Here is a 24019-nt window from a genome sequence, read left to right as displayed (position 1 = left end):
AATCCCCCAACCATCATTATTAAATAAAACAGATTATCATTACAATACTGCTGTTTTATGGATCCTCGCAGAGTTTAAATTGGCTGTCACATTAACTATTTTCTTTCTACAAGATTAGATGCTCAAAATGCCTTTTCTCAGGCCTGTAAAACAAAAATTCCTCCTGGAAAAAAATATGACTTCACAGCTCAAATTTGTAAGACTATCAGTCAGTCTCATGGCCCTTCTCGGTGTACTATCTCCAGTTCTTGAATATTTCCCACATGTCTTGATGACCAGATTAAACACACTATTCAAGATAGAAGTTGACCTAAGCACAGAAAAGTTTGTGATTGAATTCTACTGCTATACATTGTACTTCCATATATGGATGCAGAATATTGCCAACAGACTCGTGTTATCAGCAGTGATTTGACATTAGTGAAGACACAAAGTACCTAATTGGTTTCTCTGTGCATTGATTCTAAAGCATAAAGTACAGAGGTGGCAGGCTAAGTATACAGAGATCTTCTGCTGTAATGTTTAGTAATGGTATTGATATTTACATACACTTATTTAAATCAGTTTGGGTTTAAAGATTTCAGGTCCCCATATTTGTCTTTATATTAAGGATAATTTTTCCAGTTTGCCTACAGAAAGCCTCATTAGATGGTAGAGATAATGGGAACTGCAGATGCTGAAGAATCCAAGACAACAAAGTGTGTTAACTGGATGAACACAGCAGGCCAAGCAGCATCTCAGGAGCACAAAAGCTGACGTTTCGGGCCTAGACCCTTCATCAGAGCGGGGGATGGAGAGAGGGTTCTGAAATAAATAGGGAGACGGGGGAGGCGGACCGAAGATGGATCGAGGAGTTACTCTCCTCTCCACCTATATTCATCTTCGGTCCGCCTCCCCCTCTCTCCCTATTTATTTCAGAACCATCTCCCCATCCCCCGCTCTGATGAAGGGTCTAGGCCTGAAACGTCAGCTTTTGTGCTCCTGAGATGCTGCTTGGCTTGCTGTGTTCATCCAGCTAACACACTGTTATCTCATTAGATGGTAGCACTTATTAGGAATTTGGGATGTGTGTGATGTTACAGTTAATATGGATGGGAACCAATCTGTGCTGTGCAACTGAATCCTATGATCCTGGTCAAGAAGATGCCCCACCAGCAGTGCAAAAAACAAATCAGTCAGTGTCCCTGTTATATTTGTTGAAGTTTAAAACTTAAGATAGCAGTTAAAACGGAGGTCAAGTATTTTTAAATATTAAAGATGAGAAGAACTATAATTGTGGCTCAGCAGAGGAAATACAGACTGGGAATGTTAAAATGTACTCTTGTCTGTTGAGTAATCCGGTTACTCAAACTTATGGAAATGAGAGAAGGGATCTGCTTCCATATCATTTAGTACATTCTTTAGGTCACATGCCCAGAGCATACAGTTAACAAATTGTGATTATCAAAGTGGGAACTCAGCAAACACTGTGATACCACCTTTAGAGGTCACCCACTGTTACAATACACATTCTCTGTTATTCACCTACCACACAGGAAGGAGCTAACCAAAGTGACCTGTGGAAATGGAGTGCACGTTTATTCAGCTAGCATATGCAATCTACATTATCACACAATCACTATTTCCTACCCCTGGATTTGATGCTGCACTTAATGAAAACCTGGGGGAAATCAGTGAGTGCACGAAGTATGCAATGACCTGGTCCGAAAATGATCAATCTTTTCATAATAGATGATGTTGACAGGAAGGAAGTATTTAACTGGTTGAGTTCAACTCTGCCCAGCGACCTCTTCCCTTAGATTCTCTTGTTTTATTGCTTTAATTTCCTCTTTCTGATTGCTATCCAGTGATTCCTGCTGATAAGTGAGCATCTGTGGATGTTGGGAATGGACAGGAAAGTGATTTTTCCCCCCCAAGTTGAAGAGGTTGGTAATCCTGCCTTCTCTCCCTAATGGCTGAGAGTCAAAATACAATCAGTGCCATTCGTACTCCCTGCCACGCATTTCAAACTGTGTGGTAGGTGAATAACAGAATGCGCATTGTAATAGTGGGTAACTGTAGAAGGGGGTATCACAGTGTTTGCTGAATGCTCACTTGGATAATCATGGATGTGTTAAGTGTACACTCTGGGCATGTGCCCTAAAGAATATAGAAAGAAGGTGAAAGTTTGAGTAACAGGACTACTCAACAGACAGGGTGCATTATAACATTTCCAGTTTGTGGCTCAGCAGAGGAAATAGTTACATTTCTTCACATCTCCAGTTTGTTGTAAACTTGACCTCCATTCTCACCGGTATATTAAGTTCAGCTGATCTGCTGTGTAGAATCAGCAGATATTTCAGTTCAGCAGAATTTGTTCCTCACTGCAGCTGGTAAGAGAGGTGACAAGAGGGCAAAATAATTGGTCAAGTTGCCTCTGGAGTGATATTTATCACTCTCATCCCTTAAGTGCTGAGAGAGAGAAGATCCATTGGGGAGTTTCTTGATTTGCCAGCAATTAAGGACCTTAAGTAGTCAATTAGTAGCCACGTAAGGGCCTCAACTCACCATTGCATCAAATTATCTGCCTTCTGCCGAGAAAGAAAAGCAGCTGATTTCCTGAGTGGGAAAACAGTGTGATCTGCCTGCCAGATTTTATGGGGAGCTCCATTTGTCCCATTTTGAATTCAGTCAGAGACATAGATGGCATTAAGGGGTGTACCATGAAAGCGATTTTCTGTCCTTGCATCTGAACCTGTCCTTATTTGTACTCTACAAAAAGCAAAAGAAAACTACTTACCATCTTGACATGGATCCCGAGTGTACTAGGCTTTGACTGAAGATATTTAGTACCCAGAATCTGTTGGCCCCTGATATTGTGAGGTGGGATTCCACTTTCTAGGTTTACTGCAGAGAAGCAACTCTGTGACCAGCTGTTTGGAACACAAGTCTAGTCAGTTTTCACAGTAATGGGGGTGGCAAGTCAGTCACCACTGAACGCTCATGCCCCACACTTGGGTTATTGATGGCATTTCCATGCATCTGTCTCTCTGCTCCTTCTAGATGGTGACATTCACAACTTTACAAAGTACAGCAGAAGGCAGCTTGGCGGGTTGCTGCAGTGCATCATGTAGATGGTACACGTTGTTGCTGCTGGATAGAGGGATTGCTTAAGGTGATGCCTTGGGTGCTCATTAAGCAGCCTGCTTTATCCTGGATGGTTTTGAGTTCTTCAGTGTTATTACAGCTGTACACATCAAGTGGGGAGGGCTCTACCACACTCCTATCTTGTGCCTTGTAGACTGCATAGGTGCTGGGGACTCAAAAGGTGAGTGATTTACTAGAAGATTCCTTGCCTGTGGATGTGATCTTATAATTATATGGCTGATCCAGTTCAGTTTCTGGCCAGTGGTAACCCCTGAGACACTAATAGTGTGGGGGTTCAGCAATGGTTATAATTAAATGTCAAGATCGTAGTTATAGAACACCTAAAAGGGGGAAATTGGTGGTGTAGTCCAGTTTACACTACTGTAATGGACTAGTACCCTGGATGTGCAGATTTATACTGTGGGCCATAGTTCAAAAACCACCATTGCGGTTAATGTAATTTAAAGTTCCATTAATTTTTTTCAAAACTCTAGAAGTGTAAGCTAGCCTCGGTAGTGGAAACTATTATACTGATGTCCTTTAGGGAAGGAACTCTGTCATCTTTGTCAGGTCTAGTCTACATGTAACTCCAGATCCACCGCACTGCAGTTGATTTGTAACTGCTGGCACGGATATTTAGGGAGGGCAACAAATGCTAGTTTAATTGATAACGGGAGCCAAGTGCCGTGAATAAGTGTAAATATACATTATACATGCTCTGAACTGCGTCACACAACAGTTCCCAGAGATACATGTTGTAAATTAATATTGCTGATTGCAAATAGAGGCATATTAGATACAAAATCCGTGTACTTTAAACCATCGATCCAAACTCAATAGGTCAGTGTAGAAAGCAGAAGTTATACTGGTTGATATAGACAAACAAACTCACTCACCCCGAATTGCTGAGGCACGTCGACTGGAGTCAGCTGAGAACTCACATGATACCGACTTGACCCGAAGAGACCGGAGTTCACCATTTCGCACGCACGACTACTGGTGGGTAGTTTATATATTTTTTAACTTTAGGGTGTTCAGTGAACGGTTGCGTTGCTTGCTGGTTGCCTCGCGAGTTGGAATCTGTCCCGTTGACAATTATTTCTGGATAATCAGGGATCAGGGCTGTGATGTAGTTTCCATTCCACTTCAGTCCAATTTCGGATTGCTGTGTTAGTTGTAGACTAACTTGTGAATTAGTGGAGAACGTCATACAGCCATGATCTTCGCTCAGGAATCAAGTATTGCAACAAAAACTGTCCGCAATTGTTGTAAAACCTAGCCTTCCGATCTATTTCAGTGTTTTGTTGAGTTTTCTTTGGCCCTAAGCGCTTTAACGGAAATTCTTTCTTCCCGGCTGTTAAGCCTCGCTTCCCTGTTGTTCCGTTCGGGGACAGGCCAGAATGCGAAGGTTTAAAATCAACAGCAGGAGGAAGAGTTAAAGTTCACATCGGGCTTTGTCGTGTCTTCATATTTACATGTAAAGGCCCATCCCAATTCAATTGCCACACACACACGTACGTTCCTTTCCTTATAAGAAAACCAATAGGGTTCACGTCGTGTCCGTATCTCTGGCCTGGAAGTCCCGGGCTCACGTCTCACCTGCTCGACCACAGGAACATACATGACAATTGAAAGTGCATCCGTTGATCTGAAACCGTCTCCACGAGCAATTAGCCAACAGTCGGGAGGCGATGGACTAAGCGGTGATCCTCGCTAATTATTGAAAAACAAAACCTATCTGAAAGGTCCAGGCCTGAAACGTCAGCTTTCTTGTTCCTCTGATGCTGGCTGTCCTGCTGTGTTCCTCCAGCTCCACACTTTGTTGTCACCATCTGGTTCACTAATGTCCCTTGGGGAAGGAAGCTGGCATCCTTAAATGTGACTCCAGACCCACAGCAATGTGGTTGGCTCTTAATTGTTCTTTATGGTGGTCAATACATGCTGGTCTGGCACCTCCTGAATGTAAAAAAATGTTGACCACAGGATAAGTGGCTTACTGTCCTAAATTTTGACCTAAAATGTAGCACCTAAGGTATATACTTTCTGTATAATGTAACCCTATCTGTGTAAAAGTTCATATCCTCCTAATTTCACTTGTCTAACGATGAGGCTGAGCTAAACTATATTCTTTGCAATTTAGAATAATGAGAGGTGTTGAAACGTTGAAGATTATGGGATAGATTATGCCCCTAGCTGGGGAATCCAGATCAAGGGATGCAGTTTCAAGTTAATCGTTTGGGACTGAAGCTAAATCTCTTCAGTCAGAGGATTGTGTATCTTATGACATTCTGTACCTCCATGTTGTGGGTTGACTGAGATTGATACGAAGAGAGGGTGGAAATGTGAAATCACCACCAATTGTATGGAGTGGATGCATCCTATGGACTGCCATTGCTTCTGTTCATAGAATCCCTACAGTGCGGAAAGAGGCCAATTGGCCCATCAAGTCTGCACCAACCCTCTGAAGAGCATCCCACCTTGACCCAGCCCCCCACCATCCCTATAACCCTGCACTTACAATGTCTCCCCACCTAGCCTGAAGAGTAGGGGGCAATTAGTAGGCTAATCCACCTGACCTGCACGTCTGTGGACTCTGGCAGGAAACCAGAGCACCCAGCAAAAACCCTTGCAACAACTCCACGCAGTCACCCGTGGTTAGAATTGAACCCAGGTTCCTGGCACTCTGGGGCAGCAGTGATAACCACTGAGTTGCTGTTTTTCTCTGCACTCTTCCCCCCCCCACCAAGTTTAGAGTTCTTATGGTGCAGTGATAGTGTCCCTACTTCTGGCCAGGAGGCCTGGGTTCAAGTCTCACTTGCTCCAAAGGTTGTCATCACATCTCTGACTGGGTTGATTAGAAAATATTCTATTTCTGCTGTTAAAGGTTCTTATGGTGCAGTGGTAGTATCCCTACTTTAGAACCAGAAGGCCCAAGTTCAAGTTCTGCCTCCTCTGAGCAGGTTGATTTACAAAAGAAATCTTTCTGCTGTCCTAGTGTTAACTTTATCTCTCCCCAAATAACTCTTTGAATAGTTAATGATGTGGCTGTGGCCCTAACATTATTTGAAAGTATCTTGCAGGTACTGGCCAAGAATTTTGTTTTCTTTGATCTTCAGAGACTCTCTGATGAAGGGTCTAGGCCCGAAACGTCAGCTTTTGTGCTCCTGAGATGCTGCTTGGCCTGCTGTGTTCATCCAGCTTCACACTTTGTTACCCAGGTAATATTTCAGTTTTGTACCCAAGTATAGTGAATAGAAGAGTCTTTCACTTACTTGTTTTTTAATTATTGGAATTATAATACAATTTCAGGATTTTTCCCATCATCATGGAGTAATAGTATTTTACAATTTAAATTATTATGAACATTTTCTTAGAGCCCGAGCTATTTTGTTGCTGTTCTGAGTGCTGTTTTTATTGAACCTGCTTAATTTTCAAACAAGGCTGCCCAAAACTGTGACGCCTGATCAATTATCTTCATCAGGATCGAATGGCATATTTTAACTTGTGATAAAATCCTCAAGATGCATTTTGCTGAATAATTGGAACTGTTAATGACATGTCTCTAATGACTAGATAATTTATGTAGTCAATAATTGTCACTTTATCGTTTTCCTTTCTTGTTAATCAATGAAAAACACATCCACCTTTCTATGCTTTGTGGAACAGGTTGGTTTTCTGAAGAACATTATGCAGGCCCGAAAGTTGCTGTTGATATCCTGCATGCAGGTCCTCTTCCTCTCTGTCAGTAAGTATAATTGTTAGAGTCAACTTCATGGTCAGCCCCTGGATTCCATCTTGTGTAGCAATCCTTACCTGTTTACTCAGTTGACTTGACAGTGTCAATTACATTTGAGGGAGATATTCAAGAAAGTTGCAATAATTTGTAGCTTTTCCTGTTTTGTGACTCTTGTAGGGCTAGTATTTAAGAGGTACTGTGATCACTGTTGGGTTTTGCAGCTAAAGAGGTGCAAATTCTCACTATCAATATTCAATATACTTTTTACAAAAGGATGTAATTCCTTACATGGTCTCCAGATCTATCTTGCTGATCAGGCACTGATTCCAGTGACACCTCAACCTAATCTGTTTGGGGATTTGTATTTTTCAAAACTGAGCAGCAGACTTTGTTTTCTTACACCTGCTTTAAAACACATATTGTTACACTCCCCTTTTATTAAAAGTCAATGTTAATATTGCAACAGTTGCAATCTAAGAAGAGTTATTGCACCTCTCAAAATATTTTTACAATTATTCTCTCAATCTAACATGAAGATTATACAAGAGCACGGCAGCAATGACAGGATGAAGATGCATTTCCCTGCCTGTTTTCACACTCCTGTTTTGATAGCTGCTGTGTTGCTCAGCTCACAGAAGAATTTTGCTTGCACCAATATTCTGCCGTCATATACTGACTTTATCCAATACGGACCCATGGATTTCTCCGGCTGTCCGAGTTGCTCAGTTTTTTTTTAGATACAAAGTCCTGAAGAGTACCATTGGCGAATTTTACAGACTGTGTGCAGCTGATCTACTCATTCAGTGTTCACAATGAGACTTTTTCCTTTCTGCTAACTTTTCCTCTTTTTGTGTCCCTGATTTGCCCTCCCTGAGAAAGAGGGGAGTTAAGAATGTGATGGAAGGTAAAGTTGAGATTAGAAATGAAAAGTTTATTAAAGAGAATAATTTTATTTGAACTTTCTAAACGTTCTTATACTCTTGCTGACCTCATGAATATTAATTGCCATTCTTTGAAAATATCTGCTCCAAGTGTCTCTCCAACAGCAGCTCTATGATATCGCACAGTAATTACCGGAAGCAAGAGGAATTGATAGCGTTCCCTTTTAAGGGAATAACAATGAACTGTTTGGATGGTATGCTCACATGGGGGAGGGGAAAGGCTTCTACTATGCTAACAGCCTTGACCAAAAGCAATTATGAATTGCTTTCTGCTGAGCTTGGCATATCATATCTCCAGACCAGAAAAGCAAACTACAAAAAAGCGCCTGAGCATAACAGAATTTTTGGGAATTCTTCAACACATTGTATTCTGGTTTAAAAAATGAGATCTATGCATGTGTTTAACTGGAAGATTGCACATCAGATACTTTGAGTGTGTAGTTGAAATGATTAAATCAAAGTACTGTAGAGGCTGGAGATCCTGTATGTATCTCTGAACTGTTCTTACCTTCTGTAATCCACTTTTCCAATTTCACTGTCTGTCTTTTGAACAGTTCGGGTAGTTTTACAGTAGTAAGATATTATAGAGCCATAGAGTTGTACAGCACGGAAACAGACCCTTTGATCCAACTCGTCCATGCTGACCAGATATGGCCCATATCCTTCTAACCCCCTTCCTATTCATGAAATCGTCCAGATGCCTTTTAAATGTTGTAATTGTACCTTCTCCACCACTTCTTCTGGCAGCTCATTCCATACATGCACCACCATCTGCGTGAAAATGTTGCCCCGAGGTCCGTTTTAAAACTTTTCCCCTCTCTCCTTAAACCTATGCCCTCTAGGTTTGGACTCCCCTACCCTCGTTTTGGACGCACCTACCCTGGAGGAAACACCTTGTCTATTCACCCTGTCCATTCCCTTCATGATTTTATAAACTATAAGGTCACCTCTCAGCCTTCGACACTCCAGGGAAAGTAGCCCCAGCCTATTCAGCCTCTCCCTTATAGCTCAAACCCTCCAACCCTGGCAACATCCTTGTAAATCTTTCCTGAACCTTTAAATTTCATAACATCTTATAGCAGGGAAACCAGAATTGAACACAATATTCCAAAAGGATGGTGGTGAATGTGAAGAAGGATATACAAGACTTGGGATCAGAAGATTGGAGAGTTCAAACATTGGAGGTTGTCATTGGTGAACTTCTGTGCATTGCCTCAATGATAGTTGGGTTGTCCTGACAGAAGAGGGCGTATCTGGCATATATTCCTACAGTTTTGAAGAATTAGAAGTGATTGTATTGAGAAGTACAAAATTCTTTTAGGATGGATGTAGGTGTGATGCTTTCCTAAGCTGATGAGCCCGAAAGCAAGGGACACTATTCCTGGAAACGAAGTAGGCCATTTCAGAGTTAAATGAGGAGGAATTTCTCACTTGGAGGTGGTCTAACAGTGTGGGCTAAGTTGGGAGTTGGGTTGGATACCCTGAAGAATGAAGGAGATTGCACAAAGTCTGGATGGAAAGCCTGCCGGGAACTCCAGCACAATGTTAAAAAATTTACAAGTAAAGATTAAACCAAAAAAATCCTTCCTGCATTTACCCTTCACTCTCCACGCCCCTTCCATGCCAGCCTATGACTCACCAACTAATGTAACTGTCTTTCATGGTCCCTCGTATCCCATGTTTCACAATTGCCTTCTGGCCCATTGTGGATCTATGCCCACTTCTACAATCCGACCATCTCCCTTTGCCCTTCTCAGCTCACCTAATTATTCAGCATAGACCTATACAGGAGACATAAAATATAGTTATCAGTCTGTTAATGATGTCACAATTGGGGGGGGGGGGGGAAAGCAGACACATTGAAACCAAGTAATTTTAATACATTAAAATTGCTCCAACAAATATATTTCCATTTGAGAAAAATTTGGAGCTGTCCACGAATGGCAACACATTATGAAAATTATAGTTTAGGAAATCATTAATGCAGCAGAAATCCTGTAATGGTTTTATGTGATCAGCTGTGGCCCTAGCACTAATTCTATGGTACACAACATGGAGGAGTTAACCTGGGAGACCTTTTTGAATTTTTGTTCTTTGTTTTGAAACAGAAGTACAGTCGGAATTGATTTGAAATGTTTGTACCATCCTTCGCCGATTTTTACTGGGGTGAAACCGATTCTCCTGAAAGGGCACATGATTCTCAGGTTGGGTAGGCAGTAGGATAGTGATGAGGATATAAACAATAATATGAAGTTATTCACACAGCTGCTCAGAAAATGTCATGATTTCTCAAGCCATTGTTGTTACCACCATTTGTGTAATTCGATTTTGTGTGCAATACATCTGACTCGAACAAGCAGCGTTTAATGATCAACTTGAATGTCCTCCTCCCAATGTTCCCTTCTTCATTGTCTAACCTCATTCTTTATTTATATATATTCATCTCAACTATTCCCTTTTGTAGTGTGATCCTCATGCTGAATAAATTTTGATGAAGACAATAGGAAATAGGAAATTCAATTTCATATTGATGGCCTTCAGTTCTACTGTTTATCAAAAGAGCAAACATTCTGACTGTAAACATTCTATCAAAATCTTCCATGATTTTATAAACCTCTATCAGGTCACTCCTCAGCATTTTCTTTTCAAGTGAGAAGAAAGCCAGGCTGTTCATCTCCTTATTGTAATACCTTACCATGAGCTTGGATTCCAAACTTTTTTGCTTCTGATACTCCCTTCTGTGTTGTTAAAAAATTGACTTCACCCTCCCAATAATGCACAATTATATTTTCTATACAAATTAATTAAACCAATGAATGTTTATTTGTTTTACTAAGTGTGAAACTTGTTATAATTGTGCTGAGCCACAATTCTTCCCTTATTCAACACTTAAATAAGCAAGTAAATAAAGCTTTTTAGTTTTGTAATTATTGTCATTGTGAAAAGGCCATTGGGCTAGACTTTTTTGACACTAAATCAGTTTTGTTAGACTTGTAAGTGGCCCCCACAGAATTCACCGGATAGGCTGCAGGGCATTTCTAATACATCATGACTTGGAAACTTCTGAGCTTGCAGCAGGGCAGATAAATTTCCTGAGGAATTTGACGTAGGTTTCATTGTAAAATTATAAGTAACATATTCTAGAAAGACTTGTATGCTTCTGAGCCCATGCAAATCTTGACGTAAGAAGGAGATGTAATTTATAATTTCTAAACTCTTTAAAATAAATGAGTATTTAACAAATCCTTTTGGAAATTTTGATCAGTTTTAATTGTTAAGTGATTTGTGGCTAACAGTGTCAAAGGCTCATGCAGAAGGGCCAGATAGAGTAAGAGAAGTGACAGTCAACTTTGCAGCAGCAACATTAACGGAACTTCTAAAAGAAATATTTCACTATTTGTTATGATCCCAGTAGAGACCCATGTGTTCACTATTTTTGGAAATCTTTAAACTGTCTGGTTTTTACCAGAGGAATGAAGCCACACAGTTGGTTGATCAAAGTAAAATAATTTTGCCAAATCTCAATCAAAACATGATTACGAATAACTACACTTTATTTCCAGTTGCCCTCGCCGAAAATTGAAGCATAAGCTACTTGTTTAAATGCTGTTTCAAATATACGAGCCTTAGACTTCTTGGGCCTTCTGCTTACTTGACCGTTTACATCTCTTATAACCATGCTTCAGTAATAGCCTAGAATCTTAAGCGTAGCCACCTCAGGTCAGAGCTTTACTAGCCCTAATGGGCTTTAACTCCAGGATCTTGAGTCTAAGAACTTCTCATTTTGGCAACCACAAGAAGTCTAACTCAATGTTTGCAGAGTCATCAAATTATCAAGGTTTTAACTCCTATTGGCCATAACATAGAATTCTTACTGAATTCAGCATGAGCAAAATGTTCCCTGCTTGTTTTAAGTTAGACGTGCTTGAAAACAACCGCATACACAAATCTACATCTCTTGTAATAAGTGATATGAAAATAGGTTAGGCAAGAATATATATCCCAAACGACTTCATTATTGGAAGTACGTCCCAAAACATCTTCCTGTGAAACCTATTCCTCATAAGGCCCGTCACCAAAACAACTTTACACTTTTCCCTAAAAGCAATTGGGCTACAACAAATTAATTTCAATTCTAAAAATCACAGAAGTTGCTACAAATCTATACTTGTGTAGTTGTAAACTGATTGATTTTTGTACTTCTGTAGTTCAACTTTGAAAAAAGATATTTAGTGAAAAAAATACATTTTGGTGAAATAGTGGAGGGGGCAGGCCAAGCTACTTATTTACTTCACCATAGGAAGGAACAAAGCAGATACTTGTTGTCCTTTTGACAAATCTAATGGACTTATTGATCAACTTTACGCTTCTTGAATAAGTAGCAATTTGGAGACCAACTGTAGCCTAACTCTTTATCAGTGACCCGAAGACTAATTCTATTGGCAGATTTCACAAAGGGGTGTTCAAAACATGTCATTTCTGATAATTCATACAGCCACATGTTAACAGGACACTGTGCAGTTTGAAAATTATGTTGCAAGAGTGCACATAAGCAGGATTTGGATTGAAGGTTGTATGTATTAATGGAAGTGCAGGATTATGTGCAACATGGCAATGACATTAATTGTCACTCGTACAGTTTGATAGTAGAATTCAGGGGCAGATATGCAACCTGATTAAATGTATCCCATTGTTGTTGGAAATAAAGGAACAAAAGTGTATCGTGCCAGTGGGATATGTGAATGTGTATAAACCTGTTAACAGGTGCTTGATATTAGACACGTAGGACAGTCTTATTAATATTTTCATACTGTTGTATTGCAGAGAGATTAACACCATGGGGTAGAGTGGTGTAAGAATTGATTTCATTGCAGTTCCAGAATGACATGGCATGCAAACACTTGCTTATTTGGCAATGGATTAGTCAAGGACATCAGTTTACAGAATATGAAAATGAGAACAAATAACAAAAGATGTTACGAACCCTTTGCAGTGCTAACCTTTCTTTGCCTGGTTGAGTTAGTAAATTATCTCATGATATCTCACTGGAGACTTCATGTTCTGAATGTTCACGCGGTGACTATGGGCTTCAGAATAATAACTGCTGATGATGGACAGAACGAGTCCAAACTTCAAGAAGCCGACAGGTTTCCGCAAAAATATTGTTTATTTACATTTTGGTTGAATTGGAAAAGAACGTAGGTGGACAAGCACTTGGGCCTTGGTTTAGATCAGAGAGTTACAAGTCTCAGGTCTGTATACTTTAACATCCTGAAAGCTCGTTACAATGCTCTAATTAAGTCATAGAGTAGCGACTAGACTGCTGTGTCAAACTGAGACAGCACAGGTTAAAGGGTTAATGATTGTAATGTTCGTTATAAAGCTGCAGGAGGTCATGAACCAGTTGACCTCCTGATCAAAGAGCTGTTGCGGCTTTGAAGCTGTAAACATTGATTCCCTACCTCTGACGTGCGTGTGTTATGCACAATCATGTACTTTGTGTTTGTTTATGGTGTGATAAGGGTGTAATCTAGTCACATACAGATTTCCTAGCCTTGCTGAAACTGTCCCATATTTCTTATCTGTCCAATTTGTTGACTCCTTCACTTTTTTAAATATCTCTTCATGTGATGACTGATGCAACTCTTGTTTTTGATTCATAGGTATCTACATGTAAAAATGTAAGAGCTAGAGGAGGATTAGACAATTCAGCACCTTAATTTAATTTGATTTATTGTTGCCACATGACACTAAGTACAGTGAAAAGCTTTTTTTTGCAACAAGTACAGGCAGATTATAGCAAATAAGGTCATACAGATCATTAGGTGCTGAGACCAACGTATACAGGTTACTACCGCACAGAAGGTGTGCAAAGCAAGACCGACATTATTTGAAGTTTGAAAGTCTATTCAGCAATCCAATAACGGCAGGGAATAAGCTGTTCTTGACCCAGTTAGTCCATGTGTTCAAGCTTTCGTATCTTCTGCCTCATGGAAGAGGTTCTACGAGAGCATTATGAGGGTGGAAGGAGTCTTTGGCAACTTTTCCTCAGCAAAGAGAAGTGTAAATGGAATCCATGGATAGAAGGTTGGCTTCTGTGATGTCTTGCGCTGTGCGCACAACCTTCTGTAGTTTCTTACGGTCCTGGGTATAGCAGTTGCCATTCCAGGCGATTATGCTTTCCAGATTGTTATTCACATGGATAATATGCTTCATGTGGTGCTTCTGTAAAAGTTGGTGAGGGTCCTTATGGATATGCTGAATTTCCTAAACCACCTGAGGAAGAAGTGGTGTTGTTGTACCTTCTTAACTGGCCCATCTGGGTGAAAGTCCAGGACAGATCGTTGGTTATCGTCACTTCTAGGAACTTACCGCTCTCGATCCTCTCCACCTCGGCTCCGTTAATGTAAATGGTGGCATGTCCTCCTCCTTTCATCCTAAAGTCAACGATCAGTTCTTTTGTTTTCTCAACATTGAGAGAGAGGTATTTATCATTGCACCATGACACCAAGCCCTGTATCTCCTTCCTGTATACTAATTCATCGTTTGCTGTCTGTCCTACCACTGTGGTACTATCTACAAGTTTGCTGATGACATCTGTTCCAAATTTGGCTACACGGTTGTAGGTGTGCAGGGAGTACAGTAGGGTAGTGAGGACACCTTCTTGGGGAGGCTTCTGTGTTGAGTGTTATGTGAAGGATGTGCAGTTGTCTACGTCAAGGTCTGTGGGTCATGAAGCTGAAGATTCATTTACAGAATCTTGAGATTAGGGAGGTGCTTATGGTGTTGAAGGTGGAGCTGTAGGCCATGAGTATAAGTCTAATGTCCTTGTTATCCAAATGTTGCATAGACAAGTGTAGGGCTAGGGAAATGGTGTCTGCTGTGCAACTGTTTTGTCAGTAGACAAATTGCCGGGGATTGAGGCACGCTGGGAGGCTAGAGTTGATGTGGACTGTGACCAGCCTCTTGAAGCACTTCATGATTTTGGATGTCAGAGCCATTTTGGAATATTCATTAAGGCACTTTTCATGTACTTGCTTTAGTATTGTGGTGATAATGGTCTTCTTGAAGCAGATGGGGACTTCATCTTGCAGGATGGAGAAGCTGCAGATGTCAGTGAATACTTCCACCAGCTGGTCCACAAAGAACGTAAGTGCATGGCTGAGCACTCTGTCCAGGCCCATTGCTTTCCTTGGGTTAGCTGTCAGGAAGACCGATCTGATGCCTGCAGCGGAGACAGAGGGAACAGTTGCATGTGGGGCTGTCAGGGTAGGTGACACCATGCTGCTGGCAGTCTGCTCGAACTGAGCATTTAAAGCATTGAGCACTTTGGGGGGGGATGTGTTTTAGTCTGCAATCCTGCTGTGCTTCATTTTGATCCCGTTACGTTCTCTGGGCCATACCAGAGGTGGCGGGTGTCCATATGGTTGTTTTGGGCCTCTGACTTGGTCCAATACTGCCTCTTGGTGCTTCTGGCTATGAGCCTGGTCTGCCATTCAACACGATCATGACTAATCTCATTTAGGCCTCAACCACACTTTGCTGCCCACTTCCCATAAGCCTTTACAAATTACTAATTAAAAATCTGTCTTAACTCCTCCATAAATTTACTCAGTGTCTGAGCATCAAGCGCACTTTGCGGGGGGAATTAATTCCACACATTCATGATCCCTTGAGATAAATAATTTCTCTTTATGTCAGTTTTAAATCTGCTACCCTTTATCTTAAAACCATGAAGTCTCATTCTGGATTGTCCCACATCTTGCATTTCTTAATTAGATCTCCTCTCATTCTTCTAAATTCAAGAGAGTATAGGCCTACGCTGCACAATCTCTCTTCTGAACAAAAACCCTCACCTCTGGAATCAATCGAGTGAATCTTCTCTAAACTGCCTCCAATGGAAGCAGACCAAAACTGTATGCTGTACTTCAGGTGTGATCTCACTAAAGTTTTGTACAGTTGCAGCAACACTTCCCAACATTATGCACTTTTCATTTAGCAATAAATACCAAAATTCCATTTGCCTTCTTCAGTACCTGCTGCCCCTACAATCTCTAGTTTTCTACAATCTATGCTTGAGGACACTGAAATCCCTTTGCCCCGAAATCACACTGAAGTTTTTTTTCTCCACTTGAACAGTAAGTTATCTTTCCGGTCCTAACCTACCCATTACTATTTGTACGTTTCCTTTTTTCTTTCTTGCAACTTGCTTTTCCAACTATTTTAGTGTCATCTTTGACCATAGAACCTTCTACCCTGGCGTCCAAATAATTAATATAAATTGAATAGTTGGGGCCCAAGGTCCGAACCATGTGGCACCACACCAGTCTTTTTCTGTTTGGTAAAATATAACTCTTATTCTGACTCTGCTTGCTGTTGGTTCATCAATCATCTGTTCAAGCTAATAAGGCTCATATAATCTTGCTTTGTGTAACAACCTCTTGTGAGGCTAGTCAAACAGGATTTACTGTTCTTAAAACCATGCCAACTCAGATGCTTTGCATTTTGACTTTCTAAATACTTTGTTATGACTTCCTTAATAATGGATTCTAACAATCTCCCATCGACTGATGTTGAACTCGCTGGTCTATAAGTTTCCCACAGCAAACTTTTATCCCCCCAGTCTGATACCATTCCCAAGAAGTTCTCTTCTAAAATGTTAACGATGCTGTTCCTCCAAATGACATCTGTATTAAATCTTAAAATGGTGAGCTCTCATTCTTGACTTCCTCCATCAGAATAGCTTCTCAGTATCACATGCATGACATGAACGAAAGGTAAGGATAGGCCATTCAACAAAGGCTGGTTTCCAATGCAGTATGATGCCAACAGTGTGGGTTCAATTTCCCACACTAGCTGAGGCTACCATGAAGAACTCTCCTTCTCAACTTCACCCCTTTGGGGCAGCACGGTGGCTCAGTGGTTAGCACTGCAGGCTCACAGTGCCAGGGACCCGGGTTCGATTCCACCCTCGGGCAACTGTCCATTGCAGAGTTTGCATATTCTCCCCGTGTCTGCGTGGGTTTCCTCCGGGTGCTCCTGTTTCCTCCTACAGTCCAAAGATCTGCAGGTTAGGTGGAGTGGCCATGCTAAATTGCCCGTAGTGTTCAGGGGTGTGTGGGTTATAGGGGGATGGGTGTGGTTGGGATGCTTCAAGGGGCGGTGTGGACTTGTTGGGCTAAAGGGCCTGTTTCCACACTGTAGGGAATCTAATCTAATCTATGTGCCCTGACAACAATCTGGCAGTAATACTGAAGTCTTATGCTCCAGAACTTGCTGCATCCCTAGCCAAGCTGTTCCAGTATAGTTACAACACTGGCTTCTACACAACAATGTGCAAAACTGCCCAGTTATGTCCTGTGCACATAATTTAAGACAAATCCAATTCAGCCAATTACAACCCATCCATCTGCTCTTGATCATCTATAAAGTGATGGAAGTTATCAGCAACAGTACTATTAAGCAACATTTGTTTAGCAATAAGTTGCTTAATGATGGGTTCTGCCAGGGCCACTCAACTCCTGACCTCATTACAGCCTTGGTTAAAACATGGAAAAAGGAACTGAATTCCAGTGGTGAGGTGAGAGTGACGGTTCTTGATGCCAAGGCTGCAGTTGACCCATTGTACTATCAAGGGAACTGAAGTTAATGGGAATCGGGAGGAAAGCTCTTGCCTGGCACAAAGGAACATGGTTGAGGTTGTTGGAGGTTAGTCATCTCACGTCTGGGACATTTGTGCAGGAGTTCTTCAGGGTAGTGTCCTAGGCGCAACCATCTTCAGCTGCTTCATCAGCAATTTTCCTCCTCTCATGAAGTCGGTAGTGGAAATATTCACTGATGATTGCACAATGTTAGACACCATTTGCAGCTCCCCAGATACCAAAGCCGTCCATTTCTGACATTCAGACCTGGATAATATCCAGGCTTGGGCTGAAAACTGGCTAGTAACATTTGTGCCACACAAATATCATCTCTATTAAGATACAGTCAAACCATTCAATAGCATTACCGTCACTGAATCCTGTACTATCAACTATCCAACGTTGTGGGAGTTACCATTTATCAGAAACTGAATTTGACTAGCCATATATATACGCATCTACGATGGCTACAGAAGTAGGTCAGAGGCTTGGAGTAGTACAACAAGTAACTCACCACCTGACACCCCAAAATTGTGTCCACCATCCACAAGGGACAAGGCAGGAGTGTGATGGATTACTTCCCTCTGTCTAGACAGGTGTGGTTTCAACTGCACCCAACAAGTTTGACATCATCCAGGACAAAGCAGCCCACTTGATTGGCACTGCATCCTCCAACATTCAGTCATTCTACCCCCAGCATTCAGTAGCAGCAGGCTTACAATCTACAAGATGCACTACAGAAGTTGCCAAAGATCCTTAGCACCTTCCAAATCCACCGCCACTACCATCCAGAAGGGCAAGGGCCCAGGTACATGCAAACAAAATCACCTGAAGCCACTCACCATCTAGACTTGGAAAAACATTTTCTTCACTGGGTTACAATCCTGGAACTCTCTCCCTAATGACATTGTGTGTGGGTGTGCTTAAATCAAATGAACTAAAGTGCTTCATGAAGGCAGCTCAACACCACCAGCTTCTCGAGCAACCAATGTTGGGCAATAACTGGTGGCTCAGCCAGAAAAATCCACAACCCACAAGTGAACTTTTAAAAAAAAGGATTTCCTTATGAAGGAGAAAAGGATTCTACTGAAGTGCTATTCCACAAACCCTATCATTGCTCATAACTCTGCTTATTATTGAATAGCAATTTTTCTGTACCTTCTAGTATCATTCGTAGCAAATAAGTAGATCACAGAGCATTTATAGAGTCGCTAGGAACTCTACTCAATGGATGTACCTTAAGACTTTTAGCCCATTTGTGGAGTGCATTGCCTGCCTCTTCAATGAACACTTCCTTGGTAGGTAGCACTGTTCCACATGAGCAAAATTGCTGCTGATGAGATCGCTTGCATTTTGTTTCAAATCAGAGCTGCAAACAATTTCTGAAGAGATCATCACATCCTTGAATGCACGCCTCCTGCATTCCACACACTCGTCGTTGCCAGCCAATCCCAGTGTCCACATTGCCCTACGATTATCCTTGTACCACAGCCTGCATGATGAACGCAGATACCTACGGAGACTGAAAACTGACCTTCAAAACAAACTACACAGGTAATTATTTCTGCTGGCCCCAGCAGCAAAGATGCCAAACTTTCCTACTTTGGTGTTTTGAGCTTCCTCATGCAAATTGAGCAAAGTAGGGATCATTAGAATGGATCTTTTCTTTTCCCTTTATTCATTCACGGGATGAGGGTGTTGCAGGCCAGGCAACAATTATTGCCCCATCCCAAATTGTCCAGAGGACAATTAAGAATCAACCACATTGCTGCTGGTCTGGAGTCTCATGTAGACCAGACCAGGTAAGGATGGCAGTTTCCTTCCCTAAGGATATTAGTGAACCAGAAGAATATTTCCTGACAATTGATTCATGGCCATTGTTAAATTCCTGATTCCACATATTTATTGAATTCAAATTCCACCATCTGCCGTGGCAGGATTCGAACCCGAGTCCCCAGACTCCAATTGGGTCTGGATTAACAGTCCAGCGATAATACCACTAGGCCATCGCATCTGTTAAACCGTGGTTGTTCACTGTGACTAATGTAGCACTGTACCTAATTTGCAAATGCAGAGAAATACCATTTTGGTCCAGTTGATTCGTCTGCCCCTGAAATGTGCAAACCTCTTTATGTTACCTTTAATGTTCACCATTCCAACATGCTGCTGACAGTGTCTCACATTGCAGCGTCTATAAATTTGGTGGATTCAACACTTTTCTGGCAGTGTCCAAATTGTCAGTAAATCCAAATTACTCTGCAGATGCTGATTTAGAATGGCAGCCCAGCAGTGTCTAAACATTTAAAATTTCCTTCATCTCTCCCTCATTTGGGCTGTCACCAATACTGCTGAAACCTGGCAATTTGGCTTCCCCCTCCCTGATTGGGTGCTCGTTATAAAATTAGAGATTGGTTACCTTTGTAATCAGAGTAAGTTATTCAGTGCACCCTGTATCAATGCCAAAGGCTCGTTTGATAGCAACTACCAAACCCCAGACCTCATCCTTCTGAGTGGTGGAGTGCAGCAGATGCATGGAACTACTGCAGCCGGAAAGCTGCCTGCCAAGCCATACCCCGTCCTGAGTTGGAATAATATTGCCTTTCCTACAATCTCACTGGGTCCGAATCCTGAATCTCCTTTCCTAACTGCACTGTGGGTCTACCAGTATTCCAAGGACCTTAGCAGTCTGAGAAGGCAACTCCACACTATCTCTCAAGGGCAACCTGTGTAATAAATGCTAACTGAGCCTGCGATACTCATATCCAATGAACAAATAATATGAAACCTCTGAGGCCTGCTGATTTATGAATAAATTCTGCCCTCTGCTGGCTCCAAGAATTGCCAGTGTGCAGCCAGGCAGCGAGGCTGACTGATGGAAATGACACAGGTGGAAGAGCCTTTAAATATTTGTGCTTATGATAACAAGAAAGACTTATCAGATTTTCAGAATCTTTTCCCTTAGCTTCTCAGGTGTACAACTCTCCACAGATCTGGCAGCCCTATACCTCCTGGCCCTGCGAGCATCCTGCCAGGACCGCCATAGTCAAAAACAGGTGATTACATATCTGAAAAGAAGACTCACAGCTGAGAAAGGGAATGCAACCCGTAAGTACTTTTAGCTGCTGTGTGTGTGTGTGTGCATGTGCACGAGTATATGTGTGTGTGAGAGAGAACGAGAGCAGGGAAGAATAGTTGATTAGGGTTTCTGTGGAAGGTGGATGTCTGTGTATTTGAGATATTTTGGGTGCTCTCTGTGTGAAGATTCACGTTTGGAGGTTTTGTATGGAGTAATGAGTCTCTCTGTGGGGAAATGGGCTAGTGCAGTGGCTTTGATAGGGTCTCTGGGGATTCTGTATATCTGTCTGGCATTGTAGATTCCCGTTACAGAAACGTTCTAATTTCTGTAGAAGTCACACTTGGAAGTGTCACAAAGGAAGAAACTTGCTCCTTAAAGATTCCCAGACTGATTTATAGACAATCTAGTACTTCTGAATTCCAGTTGCTGTTGTAGTTTTCTTAAAAAAAACACACATCTAATTTGGGCTCAGTAAGCTCCAAGAATTTTGGAAAAAAAAACCAGAGGCACCTTTTGTAGTTGTTAACATGGAATATTTTAAATGCAGCTGAAGAGAGCAGCTAGAGCTTTGGTTTAACATCTGATCAGAAAGGTTACACCTCTAACAGTTATGAGTTCAAGTGGAGGAATTCTAGGAATCGATCCTGAAAACCTTTGACTTTAAGCTAAGGGTATGATCAATGAACCACAGAGAATACTGAGAGTAAGGTTATCGGTTGTATAGCAAGGGTGCACAGGATACAGTTAATGTTATCTAATCTCAACAAATTCTAGTCCATAGAAGTTACAGACAACCAGAATGGAATTAAGAGCCCCATGTCTTTTCAGTTATTTGAATTTTTTTTTAGTCTACTCTTATATTGGAGATGTTAACCATTTAGGAAAATCATGGCAGCAGGCATGTGTGAGTGTTACAATCTCTGCCACAATGGTGATAAAACATGGACTGTAGAGTTTCAAATTGCATTTGTGATGAGGTTCCTTTGACATGTTTCTATGCTGTTTCCCTTGCTGAGGGTCATTGTCATAGTGATGCCGAAGTGTCTCTTTCAGATAGGCAGTTGGTAACAGTTTTGCATTCTCCCTAGATAGTTTTGTTTTAGAGGCAAAAGAAACAGGAGTGTGCAGGTTCCGGCTCACAGAGTCTCAAAAGGATGATGGTTTTGGTTTCAGTTAGTTGGTGGTTTTTGCTGGCTGCTGGAGCTGAAAGCTTGAGTTCAGTGCTGCTAGAGTAAAGTCTTAGAGAGAGAGAAATCGAAAGGGCCAGATTGTTTCTTTTGGTATTTCTTTCTGTTGGACTGGAGAGAGACAGTACGTGAGAATAGTTCCAGTTTTGCCGAATTGCCTTTACCAAGTATGTGTTAATGGTATGCTGCCTGTATTGGAACAGTTGATGATTACTGGTTAAATAATTTGTCTTGTTATGTATTTCTATAGCATAAAGTTAAGGAGGTACCTCCTCTGAACGGTACCATTGGGATCTTTCCATCTGCCTGAGAGTATAGACAGGGATTATAGGAGTCCCAAAGAAGAGTAATAGTGGGCCCAAAACATTAACTCTTTTTCTGTCAATAGATGCTGCCTGACCTGCTATTTTAAGTGTTGTAAAAATAAAGTGTGTTTTGGTTCAGGCTTAGTGGTGAACCAATCAAATCATATCTGAACGCAGCACTGTACACTTGCTTTTGTTTAAAAATGTGAAAGTTAGGATCTAGGTTACTTCCGTATTGTACTTTGGGGGGGAATGGTCTGATCTATAAAATATTGTTTGACTTTAATAATTAGGAATTTCATGGACGGAAATGATTTCAAAAAGGGACAAATTGTATTGACCTAAAATGGCCACAGCAAACTTCTGAACTTGCAGGTTTACCATGTTTCATAAAACCAATATGGAATAAACCAACATAGACTGAACCGAAATTAAAATTTATCAAAAGCCATTGAGTCCAATCAACTCAGTTAGGGTGAAATGGTCCTCACCACCTGTGAGGAGTGTCACACATTAGAAATGGAAGTCTCACTTGAAATTATCAAGCTTGGGGACAATGAAGACAGGCACAGAAATACTGAAACTTGCTTGTGTGATGTTGTATGTTAGTGTTTTGAGGATTTGTAGCACATAGAGCATGTGGAGAAATTTTCTTGTATGTTCAAGCATGTGTTACAGAATTGCAGTTTACAATGGATATTGTAAAACTGTACACTCTGTTATTGTATACCAGAATGTTGTATCATGAGTGTGTTATGTGTTCTGTTGCATTTTAGAGGATATGATGAAGGCAGCCTCAGTTGGTACTGACTGTGCACAGTTGTATTTCAGCTTGCTGATGTTTTCATCCCTGTTTCATCTTCTGATTCCAGAACATGACTCTTACAACAACTACTACCAGTACAGTCTGGGCGTGCTGGCGTTGTGTGTGAATAATGTGCGGATTGATCGCAGTGTCCTATCAAGACTGGAACCACATAAACATCCTCCTGCCTGGTCAGGATTGGGCAAACATGAGCATCAACAGCACTGGTTTGGTCAGCAGTTCATTTCAGTTTCATTTTGTGGGCATAGAGTAAATTCCAATAATGATGATTATTGCTGACATCTCCAAAAGTTCATTGGCATAAAGAAAGCATTAAGCTGAATGATCATTTCTTTGATTCTTGAATTATACCAAGCCAACTGGCATTGATTAGACTGTTACAACTGGAATGTGTCCTGTACACAAGTATTGATGGTATTTCCCTGTTCATAATTGCTGCCCAGAAATCCCTGCAGCTTAGTTTGTGTGTAACTCCTAGGGAAGGCAACATCCACAGCTATGGCATGATAAGTAGAAAGTGTCTTGCATTCATATAATGTTCTTCATGGCCTCAGAACATCCCAAAGCACTTGACAACAAATAAAGTACATTCAAAGTAATATTACAATGTGGGAGACACAGTGGTCAATTTGCAGTCAACAAGGTCCCAGAAACAGCAATGGGAAAGTGACCCAGATAACCTATTTTAGTGATATTGTTTGAAGACAAAATATTGAGATGATCACTGCAGATCACTGCCCCCTCCTCCTCCAAACGGTACCATTAGGATCTTTCCATCTGCCTGAGAGTATAGACAGGGATTATAGGAGTCCCAAAGAAGAGTAATAGTGGACCCAAAACATTAACTCTCTTTCTGTCAATAGATGCTGCCTGACCTGCTACGTTTCTCAAGTATTTTGCTTTTATGTAGATCTCCAGCTCCTCTTTTTTTTTATTAAAGCAGACAGCTCCTGTTCTCAACCGAAAGTACAGCTCTTCCTCAGGTCTCTAATAGGATGTCAGCCTTGATTTAGTGCTCAAGTCTGTATTATGGGACCTGAATATGCAACCTGCAGACTCAGAAGAGAGTAGTGCCCATTGCCTTGTCCACATATAACAGACACATGACTGTGTTCTAGTAAGACAGCCAAGTCCTGGAGAATAATAGCTTAGCAAGATCAGCACTCTCAATTGATTTAAAA

General features: G+C 41.3%; 2 protein-coding genes across 5 annotated transcripts in view; one reads left to right on the top strand and one right to left on the bottom strand.

Moving 5' to 3' along the window:
* The window catches only part of ccdc117 (coiled-coil domain containing 117), a 57303-nt gene extending 52655 nt beyond the window's left edge, over positions 1 to 4648 (bottom strand). The window contains exons 1-2 of one of the 2 annotated variants that reach the window (XM_048556371.2): positions 4023 to 4648; positions 2780 to 2912 (exon numbers count right to left, since the gene is read on the bottom strand). The gene's annotated coding sequence lies outside the window, so the exon portion shown is untranslated. The remainder of the gene's footprint in view (positions 1 to 2779; positions 2913 to 4022) is intronic. The other variant, XM_048556373.2, reaches the window with a different exon arrangement.
* The window catches only part of LOC125464192 (transcobalamin-2-like), a 48644-nt gene continuing 28590 nt past the window's right edge, over positions 3966 to 24019 (top strand). Inside the window, exons 1-6 of one of the 3 annotated variants that reach the window (XM_059655125.1) lie at positions 3966 to 4125; positions 6207 to 6344; positions 6793 to 6871; positions 18812 to 18998; positions 20407 to 20549; positions 22885 to 23049. In XM_059655125.1, the coding sequence (XP_059511108.1) occupies positions 6814 to 6871; positions 18812 to 18998; positions 20407 to 20549; positions 22885 to 23049 (553 nt within the window). In that variant the 5' untranslated portion in view covers positions 3966 to 4125; positions 6207 to 6344; positions 6793 to 6813. Of the gene's footprint in view, positions 4126 to 6196; positions 6345 to 6792; positions 6872 to 18811; positions 18999 to 20406; positions 20550 to 22884; positions 23050 to 24019 lie in introns of all 3 variants that reach the window. The other 2 variants (XM_059655126.1, XM_048556368.2) reach the window with 2 other exon arrangements.

Source organism: Stegostoma tigrinum, chromosome 26 (assembly GCF_030684315.1).
Source record: "Stegostoma tigrinum isolate sSteTig4 chromosome 26, sSteTig4.hap1, whole genome shotgun sequence".
In the NCBI taxonomy this organism is placed as follows: domain Eukaryota; kingdom Metazoa; phylum Chordata; class Chondrichthyes; order Orectolobiformes; family Stegostomatidae; genus Stegostoma; species Stegostoma tigrinum.
This window is presented reverse-complemented; position numbering and strand designations above follow the sequence as displayed.